Source organism: Cornus florida, unplaced genomic scaffold (assembly GCF_030987335.1).
Source record: "Cornus florida cultivar Cherokee Brave unplaced genomic scaffold, ASM3098733v1 CherokeeBrave_3.0.0_Hap2_Chr04, whole genome shotgun sequence".
NCBI lineage: Eukaryota > Viridiplantae > Streptophyta > Magnoliopsida > Cornales > Cornaceae > Cornus > Cornus florida.
Window position 1 is genome coordinate 36,632,800 of NW_026775574.1, and position 18,036 is coordinate 36,650,835.

The following is an 18,036-nucleotide window of genomic DNA, read 5'->3' on the forward strand; positions in this document are numbered from 1 at the left end:
TTGGTGGAGCTTCAGCTTAAAATCATCATCAAAACTGATAATGGCTAACGTACTGGTGGTATAACCTCTTAGAGTCTGTTCTTACTCTCTGAATGGTTGCTGTCTGATCTGTGGCTAATGAAGGCTAATAGACTGCGTCTACATCTGTCGTTGCTCTCTGAATTGATTCGTAGCTGCTGATGACACTGTCTGTGCTAGTCGTATGACATTTCGGAGTCTGTTCTCGCTCTATCAATGGCTGCTGGATGATGCATGGATGATGAAGATGCTCTGGCGGCGGGTGTTGAAAACGTTGTCTGTAGTGGTAAAACCTCTCTCCATTCACATCTGTCGTTGCTCTCTGGGCTGATTCGTGGCTGCTAACGACACTGCTTATGCTGGTGGCATGACCTCAATGGGTCCTTATGGACTAGATGCATTCTAAAGGAACAATGGGTCCTTATGGACTAGTTGCATTCTAAAGGAACAATGGTCCTTACGGACTAGATGCGTTCCAAAGGAATAATGGTTCCTTACTGATTAGTTGCATTCCAAAGGAACAATGGGTCCTTACGGACTAGTTGTGTTCTAAAGGAACAATGGGTCCTTACGGACTAAACGCGTTCCAAAGAAACAATGGGTCCGTATGGACTAGTTGCGTTCCAAATGAACAATGGGTCCTTACGGACTAGATGCGTTCCAAAGGAACAATGTGTCCTTATGGACTAGTTGCATTCCAAATGAACAATAGGTCTTTATGGACTAGTTGCGTTCTAAAGGAACAATGGGTCCTTACGGACTAGTTGCATTCCAAATGAACAATGAGTCCTTACGGACTAGTTGCATTCCAACCGAACAATGGGTCCTAGAGGGAATTAAAAAAAAAAATTGTGATTTCAAAAAAAAAAAAAAAAAAAAAAAGAAGAAGAAGAAGAAGAAGAAGAAAGGAAAAAGAAGAAGAAGAAGAAGAACAAAAACATACCAATTATTTGTGTTCAAGCAGAGCCCACAATCCAATACAGTTTTCAGAAGTTGTAATCTGACAAGTCTTTAGAGATTATTGGAATTGATGTCAAACCCTACAATATTGAGGGTATATAAAAGCAACAAGATACCTCCCAGTTGTATTGGGATTTGGATAATTCAAGTCAAATAGAAAAGTAAAATTCCAATCCAAAGTTGGATAGAAAAGCAAAAGAGGAAATCTTACAATCCAAAGTTGGATAGGAAAGTGAAAAAAAAAAAAAAAAAAAAAATGAAAGTTGAATACTTCAAGTCCCACTTGAAAAAGGAGATAAGTCCTGTTAATCTTGGGACTCGAAGTGGGGGTAATTTGTAGACACTAAAATTTTAGTGGGCTTTTAGTTTTGACAAATGGACCCATGAAATATGGGCTTAATGTTTAATTAAGTTATTTAATTGGCCCAAGCTTGGTCCACTTAAATTATTCAATTAGCCCAATCAAGATGATTAAATAAAATGATAATTATCATAATATAACTGGTCTGGCCAGTTATAATTTTATCCTTATCAGAAGATGACACGTGTCATCATCCTATTAATCCAAGAAGCCTATAAATAGAGGCCTGAAGGAAGAAGGAGGGTACACAAATTTAGAATTCAGAAGTCTAGAAATCTAGAGACTCAAAAATCCAGAGACTCAGAGTCAGAGACACAAATTCAGAATCCAAATCCAAAAGTGAAGAACATCAAGCACATCCAAAGACGTGTCATTTGTTTATCAAATTCCACAGTGATCAACAACAAGCGCATTAAAAAACGTGCCATTCTTCATCCAAATTCCACGGTAATTCAAGATTAAGTTCATGCAGCCCTTGAATCTAACCAACCAAAAAGGAGATCAAATCAGAGGACCTTTCTTTTGTAAAGAATATTACAAATGATTGTACTCCATCATTATCAATTAATAAAATATTATATTTGCCTATATTTTGATTCTATTACAGACTTACAAAATTTGTGTGTACAGTCCCGTTCCTTAAGAATTTTAGATGGGTTTTCTTTGACAACTTGTGTCTATGACCCTATTTCTTTGGAAATTTAAATGTTTTTTTGTATGACTACTTGTATCCGTGAGTTTTGAATTGTCACTTTTTTAATTTTTTCTTTCCCCCGTGTATTTATTTTTTGAAAGTTCATTTTTCTTTAGAAGCTTGAGTCCATGAAAGGAAAAGTACTAACAAAAACTGTTATAATGCTATGCAAAGAAGAGTATTCTTTCTTACAATGCTCAAAAGTTACTTCTTTTGTACTTTTATTTATTTATTTTATCAGTACTCCTTTTGTACTTAATCCATGTGGAATATAGAATGAAAATTTTATATATAATTGATTAGAATCAATATATCTTAATATACATAATTTTATTAGATTTTATCTTGCTTGACTGCGTATCTCTTTACAAAGTAGTTCTTGTTCAACTTCTCTTTACTAGTTCAAATTAAGCATGAATTGTTGAGAGATACTCAGTCAAGTGAAAAAATAAATCTGATAATTATGAGGAAAAAAGAAGAAGAAAAAGATCTCATCTCATTTCTTGATCCTCTAAGATATATAATCGCGACAATATATGAGAATTGCTCTATTAAGACACTGAGAGACTTCTATATATAATGATTATAGATAGAAGTGTGACAAAAACTCTAAAATATTTAATCTAAGTAATAAAAGTTCACATTAAAAATAAACGAAATGAACTCAAAATGAACTCGAAATCATATGCGATATAGATGACATAGTAAGATATATTTTCATATTCCTTCTTTCACACTGAAAAATATCATCCTCTTATCAAATAAATTGCAATTTATCAAAGTCTTCTTAATCACAGATTAAAGGAGGCACTAACTCACTAGCTATTGAGACATCTGCAGTAACTAGTGATATATATAGTAATTAATAACTTATTATAGTTATTATTATTAATTTTGTTTATATGTCTCTAGTGGGCCGAAATGATGGGCCTAATGAATTGTATAGAAGCCCAAATTCAAATCCAAGGCCCACAGCCCTATTCCAGTCAGGCTGTGGGCCTCAGCCCAATGGTTACGGCTTTACCCAATAATTGTTGGTACAATGTAGTGCGTGGGACCGCCGCGAAGCAAAGTGGGTAAGCATCTAATTTGCTCTCTTGCGTGGCCGAACTTTAGATTCCATACAAATACAAACTCTCCTCCTTTCAAAAGCGCTCTCTCTAGGATATTGAGTATTGAGAAATATCTCTGAGCCGGAGTTTCGATTTCACCAATTCTAATTATAATATCCCTATTCGTCTTCTCTCTAAATCGCATTATTTTCTCTCTCTTCTGGGCTGCTGTGGTGGCTGAACGTTAGAGCGAAAGATCTGTGTTTGAGAGTATGCCGCCGCCGGCAGTTGAAGGAGGTGGAGGAGGAGGAGAAGGGCGACAGCAGCAACAACCGCCTGGATTTGGACAGATGATTACTGGAGTTATAAGGATAGCAGTGTTTTGGTACTTTGCCTCCAAGTTCTTCTCTCCAAAGAAGCCTATGGAGCCTTCGCTCCAGATCTCAAATCTCTTCCACAAAGGCGAATCGCTGGTCCGTCTCTCTATAACTCTCTCTCTTTGTATATATGTATAGTGAAGCACTGATTTGGTTTTACTGGTTTGGTTACTCTAATGTTAATTGGGAATTCATAGTTGCAAGATCACTATAACTTATTCTTCGATTAAATTGTTAATTTTTACTATGAGAGCTGAATTTAAAATTTTGGTTTCCTGAAGTCAAATATGTACTTCCATGAGTTCTTAAAGTAATTTTCTTTCTCTTTGTTTGTGTGTCTGTGCGGAGTTGTGTATTATTCAGGGGATTATAACTCCTGGGTGGGGCTTGAGAAATATTTATTCTCGGTGGAATGCTTTTGCCAATGAAATTTAGATTCTATAGGGGTTAATCAGGTAAAGGGGCTATTGCAAGAATCTCTTTTTCATTTTGGTAAGTAGGGGATAAAACTGAAGTAATTTCTATCACATGAATATCATTGAGCACATTGTGGGCAAACAATAATACTAATTATTTTTTTCTCATAATAGAGGTGAAAGAGAGGAGATAAAGAGAAAAATAGCAGAGGGAGGATGCAATGCATATTCAAAGCTTCTCATTCATAAGAGAAGAAAATGGAGAATGAGGGAGAAGAGTAGAGATGATGAGAGAGGGAGGATGCATAAGCACAAACTTCCTAATCTCCATAAAAGGGAAAAGTAAAATTAAAGAGGGATAAGAAGGAGAAGAATGGCATGAGAGTCTCTTTCAAGACACTCATTATATATATATCTTATAAGTTTAGCTTCTTTTCCTTCGAAAAGTCGTAGCAAAAAAAAAATACACAGATTATATTAAAACTCAAATTCTCATTCCTCAAGCCATTAAACTTTCTATAAAATAAAGAATATAATAAAATTCTTAAGAGGAGATTCATAATTAATATTTTTGAACTAAAATAGATCTCTCTCTATCTTATGCCTATTTTTGTTGGAGGAGGATGGTTTCCATTGGATTTTTATTAGGGTCCTATGGGCCGGTGAAAGATGCAGAGATGGGCCTACTCTGGGAGGAGCTAGGGCATGTGTAGAGGAGATGGAATAGCCCATTGGAGGCCCCATCTTCATGGTTTGCAGTTTAATAGTATTTTAGTGAAGAACAGTGAGTGCTGGGGGTGGCTGTCTGAAGATAGGAGGCATTCTTGGCCTTGAAGAGTTGTGACAAGGTCAAGGCGCCCGGTGCAGATGGCTTTACTATGGGTTTCTTCTAGGAGACAGGAAGAGTGGGGTGCCGGATGTGAAGGACTTTAGACCAATTAGCTTGGTGAGGAGCATGTACAAGCTGGTAGCTAAAGTTCTAGCCCTACGGTTAAGAGGAGTTATTGATGATGTGATTTAGGAAATCTCAAAATTCTTTTGTTGGGGGCGGCCAAATTCTCAATTCTATTTTGATTGCTAGTGAGAGTGCGGATTCTAAGCTGGTTAGCGGAGTGACTTTTGTAAATTGGACGCGGAAAAAGGCTTGCACTTATCGATCATCATCGCCAGAGCAGTTGCTGCCGTTACCATCATTCACCATCAGACGAGGGTAGATTTAAGGTTCTGATACCAAAAGACGAAGTGCAACTTGTGAATGTTCTTGAAGGACTACATGAATAACTTAGAATTTGCAAAGAAATTAATTCTGATATATTATAAGTGAATAATTTATGAATAAATCTGCTATTGTAATACATGTATTTATACTAATAAAAAAAAAAAAAAAAAATTCTAAAACAGAATGAATCCTAAAAATACTCTCTAAAATTATGAAAAATAGAGATAAACTCCTAATGATTAAACCAAGATAAATACCAAAATTCAGAAGAATCCGAGTTTGTTTAGACCTCCAACAAAAATCGCAAAATATTCAACAGTCTTCATATGGGATATAGGATGGAAAAATGCAATTTCGAGGCTCTAAATGATGGAATTCGGCCAAAAAGCAAGATGAGGTGGTTTTGATTATTGGGTTGCTTCCGGTTGAGAGTCTTCACAGGTTGAAATGAGTTGGTTGAACTGCACAAAAAATTTTAAAAAAAAGTTCAATAAAACCGTACTACATCATAAGCCTTTGTTTACAAGAGAAAAGTGGGTAGAGAAGAAATGATAAGACTGGTCGAAATGAAAAAAAAGATAAAATCGTACTACATCATAAGCCTTTTGTTTACAAGAGAAAAGAGGGTAGAGAACAAATGATAAGAATGGAGGCAAAAAAGCGATATCCAAACCTCTCAATCTCTATGCAAAGAGAAATAGGATTAGAGAGGACAAAAAAGAAAATCTGGAAAAAAGAGAGAGGGGAGAGGAGAGAGTTTGATTAGGTCTCATAAACCTTATAAATAAATACAACACCATCTTTTATAACCAACCTTGCTCAACATAGTAAAAATATGGTATATCCGTTATGCCTTGGATTCGTGAAGGTCAGGAGGGTGGCTGGGAGACCATTAAATGGTTCTCGATATATTACCACCATTTAATATATGACCACCATTTAGAGCCGCCATTAAAGAATAGGAAAGACCTTCAACACACGGAAGAAAAAGGTTCAGCTGTCTTTCTACTGAAATGTGTTTTAGTGCCTTCTTGATCGCCAGGACAGTGTCATATGGTTAAGAAGTCAGGGCTTCTGTTGGGTTTCCTCTAGCTTTCTATAAAATAGAATATAGACAAAATACTCTTAAGGGAAAAACTCCTAATAGAACTTTAATAGATGAAATCTCTCTCTTGCCATACATCTCATGTGTTTTACATCAAATAAATCTTTAAAGGTATATTGATATGCTTAGTTTGCCTTTATTAGGGTGCTTCTGCCTCTTTAGAGTGCATCAAGTTACTGTTATGAGTACACTTGTGTAGAACTTCAAATGGTATAATAAAGAATATGCATATACAAAAGTCATTCAAGTATTATGATTGTATCAAAGTAGATTACGTAAGGCCTCATGTGCTTACTAATCTTTAACACTGTTTACACGGGCAGTTGCATGTGTGCATCTCACAAATTCTGTAATGCATTTGTAGGAATTAGATATAAAAAATGAGTGGCTAAATAAATCAAGTGCTGAACTAGGAGAAAGATATGGTGCTCAGTGTCAAGAAGAATTGGTCTGAATATTGCTTTAAATATTATGGGTAGTATGGTTGGTTCTCTTTCCAGTTGTCATTTAATTTCCTGTCCTTCAAATGGAAATTTATATTTAACTTGTTTTCTGGCTGAGATTTTGTCCTTATGAGCATGTGTTTGTGTGTGTTTAGTATATGTTAGGTTTTACTTGTGTTAAGGATATATGTGTTTTTCAAGAACTCTGAGTAGCAGTCTCATATTTGTGTGCAGGATATGTGGTTTTATCTTTCTGAACATGAAAAGTTCAATGATTTCGGTAGTGAAGGTGCACTTGTCTGGCATGAGACAAACATTCCTTATGCAGTTTGGGGACCGGAGAGCACCAGGTCTCTCTCTTTGAAGTATTATCCATCTGAGGTATTATTTGTAAAATATGCAGTAAATATCACTTGTTATGTTTTTATGTGAAGTGCATAGCACTTTGGGTTACTTCAACTATGACTAGTTTTAAAATCTCTAAAATAATTATATTGTAGTTGTTTTTGATTCCTTAGTTTTTTAGCACTTTTTGCCTGTTTTATTAAATTTAAGTGCTCATAACAATTCTATTTTAAGGCTTTGAAGCACAATGGGAGTCTTTTTGCTCATGTTTTCTTCACACGTTCTGCTTATCCTCCGGATCCCAATGATCCCGAGTACCAGCCATTGGCTGCCTTTGGGAGGACGCATCGTAAGATTGCTCTCAGCGACTTAGTATAAATCTTACAGTATTAAGAAAATAAAATGATGGGTAATAAATATCATGTACTAAGATATCCTTTTACTTTGATTTACAGCTGTCGTAACATTCATGCCCAAGTCAAAAACAGATAAAAGGAAGAGCCTGTTGGGGAATTCAAAAGGCTCTACTGAGGGTGAAATGGCGAATGAGGTTTGTTTTCCTATATGATATTTTTGTGAAAACTTGAGGTTTGTTTTCCTAGATGATATTTTTGTGAAAACTGCTTTATTGATCTATATGAGCATTGTTTTTGCGTGTTGACTCCTCATAATTGTATTCTTGGATAGACTTTTTTGATGCTTTGGCAAGGCATTTCCTGGTGACTTGTAAAAAAAAATCAGTTTCCTGATTTTTTCCCCTTAATTTGGGAGAAGCGATAGTTGTTACTATTATGCAAGCAGTTGAGGTAATTAATTTTTTTAGCAAATATAAGTAGTTATAATTTTCATTCTTCCAATGATGCAAGTTGAGGCCTTTTCATTTGAATTTTTTTATTTTTTTTCTCTTTCTCTTTCCAATTGATGTAGGGGCTAGTTTCCATTTTCTTTGATAATTAAGATAAAATTTTATTAACCAGAAAGAAAGTATACCACAAGCCCAATACATGCCTGTAGGCAATCAGGAGATACAACCTCTCATTTTTTTTCTTTTCTGATGGACTGATCACTTCCCCAACTTTAGAGGATAGGTCACACCCCCACTAAGGCAACAAAATGATGTTTTCTCAGGACGCGGAAAAAATAAGGTCAGCTTTCATTAGTCATGTAAAAACCCGAAAATCTTATTGTTCTGATCTCTGGTTCTAAAATTGAAGGGCTCCAATATTTATTCCTCTACTGATGTAGATTATTCACATGTCCAGTTGAATTGGTCTTCATATTATTTGGATTCAGTCGTTTTTCAGTTCTATGTAGAAAAAACACACTGTTGATTACCAATAAAGAGGCTTACTATGTCAGAGGGCTTCTTAAGCACTGTATACTGAACATGTCTTATAAACCTAGTATTCAAACTGATGATCATTTGGTTTGTTGCTTGATGCTCTATGGTGAAAGGCCAGGTGATGATGTCACACAATTGTATGTTTGTTATTCCCTAATTATTGCCCACTTTACGGTGGTTTAATGTTACTAGAAAGGCTAAATATGATTGGTTGTAATTTGTTTGAACACATGTCATCTCTTAAATTGATCCTTTCTCATGTATGTTTGTTATTCCCTAATTATTGCCCGCTTTATGGTGGTTTAATGTTACTAGAAAGGCTAAATATGATTGGTTGTAATTTGTTTGAACACATGTCATCTCTTAAATTGATCCTTTCTCATCACCTTATAGAGAATTTGAGAGCCTTTAATAAAGATACAGAATTTGTATTTGTTTTTGTTCATATGAAGAAATATTGTTACTGGTAAAATGAAAAAAAATTCACATATAATATCTGTTGACCAATGAAATTCCTTAACCAATCAGATCCTTTGGGTGAGCTCCCCAATTCTTAGCATATAAGTCAATTATGTAATCAAAGAAGACTTGTAAATAATAAAATATGTGTGGAGAGAAATGAAACAAGAAAAACAAAAAAGATTTTATGTGGTTAAGTCACTACGGCCTACATCCACTGCACAAAGAGCCCAAAGGGCCACGTCACTTTTATAATATTCTCTCTTTTCATACACAATACAATGTTATCCAGAGGAAGTTTTCCTGTAGTGAAGAAAAATTGGATAGCATCCACCAGCTCACTTCCCACAATAGACCAGAACTTTTGATAGAACCTGTTGGGAAATCCATCTGGACCAGGGCCTTGTCTGGTTTTACAGACATAACAACATCCTTAATCTGTGTAACAGTTATGGGAGCCACCAATACTAGATTCTCCTCTGCACTAACAACAGCTTTTGATGCTCCTACTGTTGGAATAGGAGTAGGAACCCGAACTTCTGCATATAACCTGTCAAAATATTCAAAAAACCACTGTCTAATCTGTACTTGATCTCTAGAACAGCATCCATAACTATTTTGAAGGATAGTAGGGGGAATCTTGTACATCTTGGTTTGGAGAAGTTCCAAATATCTTTTCCCGCACAGTTCGATCGATTGGCTTTTCGATCAAGTTACACCAACGCTGCTTTGATGGATTGACTCTTGCTATAATACCAATCATCATGCCAGATCCTAATTTCCTAATGCCTTGTGCTCCTCACCGAAACATGATCTGCTTAAGAGAACTCCTCCCCTCCTGAATGCTTGTATACACCATGAGAGACCCTAACTCTCCCTCATATGCTGAGCCCCCCTTGGCCAGTATCACCGGCATACTTCTCATCTTCTATGCTATTCTTCACCACCTATGAGATTGTTTTGTATAAAACGACTTTCCTAATGAATAATTATATAATCTGAGGTTCCAACCCTTTCCTTCAGTTGAAAAAACACTGAACTTCATCCAATTACTAAGTGACATTTTCAATCTTTTCCTGACAGAGCCTAAATGGGAAAAAAGGACATTATGTTACTCACCAACCTGGATTGAATGCTCTATTAAGTAAAATTGTATAAAAGCGCTCAAAAGGGGAGCGAAGCCCAAGAGAACTACACAAGCCAAAAAGGGCCTCTAAGCCTTCAAAGAGGCCAAAAAATCAACAATCTCCTTTAAAGATCTATAATTTCTCCCTAAAGCCCAACAAAAAAGAGTAGAAATAATAGAGAATTTAAGCATAGAAATAGGCATCTCCTTTCATTTGAAATCTCTCCTATTCCTCTCGAGCCAAATACACCACCAAACACCGCTGAGGCGTAGCCCTCCAAGCATCCCGAATATGTGCCCCCACTGTACAATCTCTCCAAGCCTCAATCAACCCTTTGGAGGATCTAGGCATAACCCACTTAATCCCAAACAAACCAAGCATCAAATCCCAACAGTCCCTGGCCATGGTGCAATGTAAAAGAAGGTGATCCACTGTCTCCTCCTCTGTTCTTAACAACATTTGCATTAAATTAAGTACCTGAAGGCAGTCTTTATAGTCATTTGGGAGCTCCCTAATCCTGTATGACAGCCACAAAACTGTCCACCTCTGTTAATTCTTTCCTTGTCAGATTAACTCTTTTTTTTTTTTTGATAAGTCCTTGTCAGATTAACTCTTAAACTCAACACTGCCTGGAAACAAATATTTACACATCTCGATGCCTTAAGTGCTTCTTTGACTCACAAAATACAATGGTAACATCCACGAAGAAGAGGCGGGAGACTATCAATAGTGTTCCCGAAACCATCTGAGTGTCAAATTCTCCTAGGGAGTCCCTTTCAATTGACCTTGCTATTATGTTGAGCACTTCCACGATTCCATCACCATAATAAACAAGAGAGGGAGAGAGGTTTCCCCCATGTAAAGCTTCTCGAGCTGCTAAATAATCCAATTGTTGTACAATTGATGATACTAGAGAACCACAATGTAGAAACACAAAACCCAATCCATTTCAGTTCGAGCCCCATTTTCTCCATGACTTGGAGAAGGAAACCTCAGTTGACATGACCATAGGCTTTCTGAATATCTAATTTACAAGTGACATTGGATCCCCACTCGCCACTCTTAATTCATGGTTCCACACCTTCGTTGGCCACTAATATTGCATCTAAATTCTAGCATCCCTCTGAGCGCTTATAAGTTCTCTTTGCATTGAAAGGAATAGAAGGTCTTTTGATGGAGTTGAAGCTACCAATATGGATGTAATACCGCTACATTCTGAGCTCTCTTATTTTTGGGTTTCTAGGAGGGTTAGTAAATATGTGGAGGAATATTGCTTGATTTTTTGGATAGTCTATTGAAATTATAGTGGTGTAGAGAGATTGTTTTTTCTATGTGCAGTTGTTTTTCGGTTCACTCCACTTGGAGCACTTCTTAATGACATTTTACTTGCAAAAAAGAAAAAAGAAAAAATATCTAACGTCAAACCATTGAGGCATTTTTCAGTTTTGATACCACACTATCCACTCTCCTCACAACTAGAAGCCCAGAACTTTGGCTATTAGCTTTTATATTACTCCTGTAAGCTAATAGGTCTAAACTCCTGCAAATTTATTTGGGAATAGCCTCAATAAAGGAAGCACTCAAGCTCCCCTTGGACTCCTGCGGCATAGAATTGGTGTATTGTGGTACGGGCATCTCCTCTGACTACCTCCTACCACTGCTGATAAAAAGCCATGCGGTCTTGGAGCTTTATCCCTATTAGAAGGCTTTAGGGTTTCCACGGTCTCCTCTTTGAAAAACTCTCACTACAGTTGATGAAAGAAGTTTGCATTTTTATCCCCCACCTTAGCCAAAGAGTCTTGATTTCTTCTGCCTCCAACTCATTTCTTCAATAAGAGCAACTTTTCCATACTTTGCCTTCCACTTCTCCCTTCTAGCCACTTCATAAGCTACCATCCACCCTTTTTTTGCCATCTAGTTCTTTGATATCTTCCAACACTTTTTATTACTTGACTCGAAGTTTCCAAGCACTTTCTTCATACCTTTCAGCTGATTCTTTTTAGGTGCTGAAATATTCCTTGGTGTACCCAACACAATATAACCCATCCCACCATTGCTTGATCAGGTCAGAGTAGGAATCCCCGGTTATTAGAGCACCCATATCAAGCACCAACAAGGTGCAAGTTCATCAATCTGTTGGTGTCCTCAAAACTCAGGAAGCTCTTTCTGGCTGTAGTCAATCCGCCACCTCCTGATCTCTCTTTAATAAATCTCACTACATTAAACTGGCTCCTTATACACCAAGGATGCTTTCATCTCCCCCAGAGCTAGCCAATTCACCCATCTTTCCTTTTCAAACCCTCCAGCAGCCCATAAACTTCCAAAAACATATAATCATCCTGCACAAAGGAAAAAGTAAAAGATGTCCATAAACTTCCAAAAAAACCCATATATAATCATCCTCCCCCTTCACCACTGTCAAGTTTCACATGATAATGATTTCACCAGCGGTACTTGCTGCTCCCAATTTATCCCAACTAACAAATCTGCATGTCCAAGAATTCCTAACAAATTTCTTTGGAATAGTTTATTTTTCTTCTGTTTCGTGAAAGCTAATGAAATTCATCTCCCACTCGTTCGACAGGGATTTCACCACCATCCTTTATTCAGGTCTGTCATCCTCTGTACAGTTTGCATGTTTCCATTTCTGTTTGGCAAACAAATGCTCCCATCACTGCTTCCTTCTTTTCTAATTGAAAGTGGTCATTATGTTTTTTCAATTCCATAACACCCATAGTTGTTAAAGGCTCAAGGCGCACTAAGGTGCCAAGGCTTGGCGCCTTGGAGCCTGAGGCACAAGGCGAGGCGCGTGCCTGACTGAAGCGAGGTGCAAGTTGAGAAAAAAAATTAAAAATAACATCCAATAAAGATGCAAAATCATGTAAACCAAATACATAAGTTTAATAATCAACATACTAGCATAAAGATGCAAAAGCAAACTAAACCAAATATTTGCGTTCAATAGTCAACGTAGTAACATAGTAATTACTAACATAAAGATGCAAAAGTCAACTAATTAAATAAAAACTAAAACAAACATAGAAATGTTCACTTCATCAGTTCATCCTAACTCCTAAGAAGACCACCAAAGGATCTAAATATCATCCTCATCATCAATAAACATAGCACCATCTTGATCATCACTTAAAAAGTGCAACAGGCATTTTCACAGCAAAGAAAAAAAAACAAAGGCATTCACAGGCGACAGTCCACAGGAAACAATAGCAGGCATGCATTTTCAAAGCTAAAATAGCAACATTAGGAAACAAAAACAGGCGTTACAGGCATGCATTTTCATAGCTAAAAATCCTAAAATAGCAGCATTTCACAGGCCACACTCTAGATGAAAAACTAACAGGCATGTTGATAATTGATAGCTAAAATAAATAAATAATTAAAAAAGAGAAGCAAGAACAGAAGGGAAAAAAGAAAAACAGAGAAGAAGGAACAAAAAAAACAGAGAAGAAAGAAGGGTAAAAAAAAAACAGAGCAGAAAGAAGGGCAAAAAAAAACAGAGAAGAAGAAGAAGAAGAAGAAGAAGAAGCTGGTTGCCGGAGAAGAAGACAGACAGAGAGAAAAGCAAGAACAGAAGGGACAAAAAGAAAAACAGAGAAGAAAGACGGAAAAAAGAAAAAAGAGGAAAAATAGAGAAGAAGAAGAAAAGAAATCAGAGAAGAAAGAAGGAAAAAAAAAAATAGAGAAGAAGAAGAAAAAAAGAAATCAGAGAAGAAAGAAGGAAAAAAAAAAACAGAGAAGATGAAGAAGAAGAAGAGAAAAAATGGTTACCTGGTTGCCGGTGAGAGAGCTTGCCGGAGAGTGAGAGAGCGTGACGAAGAGACCCATAGCTCCCAAATATTTCGTACAACAATTGAGCTCTTTTGGGTTCCTTTACTTTTTTATTTGGCTTGGTCTTTTAACATTTTTGGTGGTAGTGGTAGGGACCACCCACCACTTAAGTTACTTTATCACATCAGAATCATCAGATTATTTATTATATAAGAAGAAGAATGTGAAGTCTGAACACAGCAAATGTTTAAAAGGCAAAAATAATAGGAAGAGACAAAGGCGCGCCTTTTTAACTACTTGAGCCTCTCACTCCAATGTAAAAAGTGCGCGCCTTTGTCAACAGCCTCGCCTCAGCATACTCAAGGCGCTGAAGCTGTGCCTTGATGCACCCGATGCCCGAGGTGCGCGCCCGGTGCGCCTTTAACAACTATGATAACACCCTTACAAGTCTACATGGTTTACATTTTCCTTTTCCATCTCTTTTTTCCTTTTTTTTTTTTTTTTTGATAAATAATAATCGATTAAAAAACGTTTAAAAGGAGAACACGTCCCTTATACAAAAGCGGAACCGGGATCTAAGGACCCAAAGAATCTAAAAAATTAACTAAGTCATCAGAAGAGGAGCAAGAACTCCTCTTCACGTAACTAAAGATAGAGCGAATAATATGAAGTTTCAGCGTAGCCATGGACGACTCCTTCCCTTCAAACATTCTGCTTTTCCTCTCTTTCCAAATGCACCACCAAACGCAATGTGTAACTGTCCTCCAATAGTCGCGTACGTTGCTTCTCACGCGGCATCCCATCCACCTGTTAATCAGACTCTTACAAGATCGAGGCATTACCCAAAGCATAACAAATAAGCCAAATATAAGGACCAACAGTCGTACGCCACGGGGCAATGCAAGAGGATATGATCCACTGACTCACCATCTCGTTTGCAAAGGTAGCACCAATTAACAATACTGTTGCCTCTCTTCCTCAAGTTGTCAATCGTCTAGATCATGCCCCATACGGCACTCTATACAAAGAATGCCACTCTAGGTGGAGCCTTAGAGCGCCAGTCAGCTATGTAGGCATGTCTATCAGTGGCAATACTGTACAAACTGGGAAAGGTACAAGATAACGGCTGGTCACCGCACCATAAATCATCCCAAAATCGAACACATCTATCATCACGAACTTTGAATCTGATATGGGACGAGAAGACATCTTAGCCCTTTCGAATGAATTTCCACACACCAACTCCTCTCACAATAGAGACTGGATGAGTAGACCAACTGCCACTCTCCTCCCCAAAACGACATGAAACAAGCCTTCTCCAAGGGCGATGCCTTTCCCTATCGAATCTTCATAACCATTTGCTCAAGAGAGCTTGATTAAAGGGAACCAACCTTCGGATACCTAGACCACCTGACTTCATGGGCTTGCAAACTTGCTCTCATCTGACGAGATGATACTTAAACTCTTCGCCCCTTCCGCCCCAGAGGAAATTCCTTTGGATCTTTTCAATCCTTTCGGCAACAGAGCATGGAATTTGGAACACAGATAAAAAGTAAGCAGGAAGGCTCGAGAGAGTGCTCTTTGTGAGAGTAACTTTTCCCCCCCTTGGACAGATATTGCTTCTTCCACCCTGCCAATCTCTTCACGTACCTATCAATCATAGGATCCTAGCTCCCCACCCTCCTAGAGGAGACCCCCAGAGGCAAACCCCAATAAGGAATAGGAAAAGAGCTCACCCTACACCCAAGAACTGCGGCTAAGGAGGAGATATCCTGAACATCCCCAACCGAGACAAGCACTTTCTTGGCTACATTGACTTTCAGCCCAGAAACCGCCTGAAAACAGACCAGAATGCACCTTAAATATCTAAGTTGAAACACATCAACATCACAAAAGACCAAGGTATTATCCGCGAACAGTAAATGAGAGATCTCCAACTGATGAGCTAGATCTCTACCCACCCTAAAGCCTTTGATAAGACCGAGATCCTCTGCCCTCCTCATAAGTCTGCTCAAGCCCTCCATTACGACGAGAAAAAGAAAAGACGACAAGGGATCTCCTTGTCTCAAACCTCTTGAACACCCGAAGAAACCAGCAGGAGACCCATTCACGAGAACAGAGAACTTTACGGACAAAAGACATGTCTTTATCCATTTCCTCCATCTACTTCCAAACCCATTCTGTAAAGTATAGTAGGAAATTTCAATTAATGTTGATCATAAGCTTTTTCAATGTCAAGTTTGCATAAAACTCCACCACTTCTCAACCTGGAATCCACACATTCACTTGCAATAAGAACTGAGTCTAGGATTTGCCGTCCTCCGACAAAAGCATTCTGGGAGTCTGAAATAATCCCATCAATGACATCCCTCATCCTAAGAGCAAGAACCTTGTCAATGAGCTTGTAAATGTAGCCCACTAGGCTAATTGGTCTAAAATCTTTAATATCAGAAGCGCCACCCTTCTTAGGGATGAGGGCATGAAAGAGGCATTTAACGACTTTTCGAAGACGCCATTAGAATGAAACTCCTAGAAGGTAACCATCACCTCCTTTCTCACCACCTTCCAGCTTTCCATCAGAAATCGCATAGTAAACTCATCTGGCCCCGGAGCTTTGTCACCATTGCAACTCAATAAAGCCTTTAGCACTTCCTCTTCGGAAAAAGGGATCTCAAGACTATATCTATCCAGCCCAGAAATAGCATCAAAATGAAGGCCATCAAGCCTAGGTCTCGATCCTAATGGCCATCAAGCCTAGGTCTTCATCTCTTTTTTCCCTTCAAGTGCCTTAATGAGCCTCATCAGCTTTACTTCTTAACCTTGATAAGAAAACCTTAAGTACTTGCTGAATTCTTTTGCTCTGCTCAATACCCAAGCTAAAACCTCCTCTCTCTCCCTATCATCCCTTTCTTCCCATTGTTTCGTCCTCAAATCGGTTGATCATGGCAACTGGTGATCAGTCAACAGGATTTAGAAGTTCTAAGTCATCAATCCGCTAGCGCTCCTAACGTATCATCCACTCAATCATGGCAAGCAGAAAACTCTTCTTCTTATCATCAGTATCCTCATGGGGCATGGATGTTGACCCATCAATATCTGGATCTTTTCTCAACAATGAACGGTACTTCGTATTCAGTCCTCTGCTCCAGAACCCCCATCTGCTTCATGGATTTGCACCTTCAATCATAGCAATACCATGTGGGAATGTATATTATTATATAACCTTGATGAACTAATTTATAGCACATCTTGACCATCTGAACGTGACCATCTAGGTGATTATTCATGGACGCATGACAAAGCAAATTATTTAGTTGTTGCATTTTGTGTTCAACTCAGTTGGGTGTTTAATGACGTGCTTTTGTGCTGACTTGTTAAACATGGCATGTGCTTTTAAGAGGCTATTTTGTTTGAGAAATATTTGCAATATTTGAGACATGAATCCTTCGTAGCAAGATCCAAGGTTTATAAGAACTTGCAACAATTAGCTGTCCTTGCTTTTATTATCATCAGTTGGACACCATTCAATGAGAAAATATGTTTGTACACTGATAATTTTTAGCTTCCTCTGCATGAATTCCAGAAAATGAGTCTTTGAATCCCATCAGCAGTTGAAGGGGTGGGGCGGAAGCCTAGGCAATCAGCTAGACTAAGGGTTAAATTTAACCAGCAAGAATGGAAAACAGTTTTCGAGAATGTGTTCCTTGCTATATTGCTTTAAACCTAAGGAGTAATGGGCATCCTAATGTCAAGTAAGGACATTAAATATGACTTAGATTTAACAGCACAAAGATATAATATGACTTAGAAATTAGATAAATGAAAGTTTCCACTTAACCTGACATACTCTTAATCTAATATTTAAGTTCTATGCAAATGCATCATGATGCCAACTCATGCATTATAAATTTATATGTCACATATGCCACGCTATAATTATCTTATCTTTGACGGGTATAAACTCCTTTCATATGCATTTCTTTTCTATTCCATGTGTCTTTACCTCCTGAAGTTCTCATAAAACCCTTTGATCTAAGTGAAGATATAAGTTGCTTATTTCAGGTGATTGAAGACACTAAACTTGATTCCAAAGATGAGGGCCCTGTTGAATGGGTTTCATATTGGAAACCAAATATTACAGTTAATTTAGTTGATGATTTTACAGGGTAAGTTTTCTTCCACTGTGAATTCTTTAATTTTTTTTCATATGAATCAATGATTGAGTTTTAGGGGACATATGATTGCCAATTGCCAATTGCCTGTCATTCCTGTTTGAGGAGTTCTTTTGTATGGAAAATCCATTGTTTCATTCAGGAATTGATCATTCAAGTT

At 37.6% G+C, this 18,036-nt stretch overlaps 1 protein-coding gene across 1 annotated transcript in view; it reads left to right on the forward strand.

Annotated features, from left to right (window-relative positions):
• The first annotated feature begins 3,153 nt into the window (after positions 1–3,153).
• The window catches only part of LOC132303146 (uncharacterized), a 32,173-nt gene continuing 17,290 nt past the window's right edge, over positions 3,154–18,036 (forward strand). The window contains exons 1-5 of the mRNA XM_059800273.1: positions 3,154–3,558; positions 6,880–7,026; positions 7,225–7,339; positions 7,446–7,540; positions 17,767–17,870. Of these exons, the coding sequence (XP_059656256.1) occupies positions 3,358–3,558; positions 6,880–7,026; positions 7,225–7,339; positions 7,446–7,540; positions 17,767–17,870 (662 nt within the window). The 5' untranslated portion in view covers positions 3,154–3,357. The remainder of the gene's footprint in view (positions 3,559–6,879; positions 7,027–7,224; positions 7,340–7,445; positions 7,541–17,766; positions 17,871–18,036) is intronic.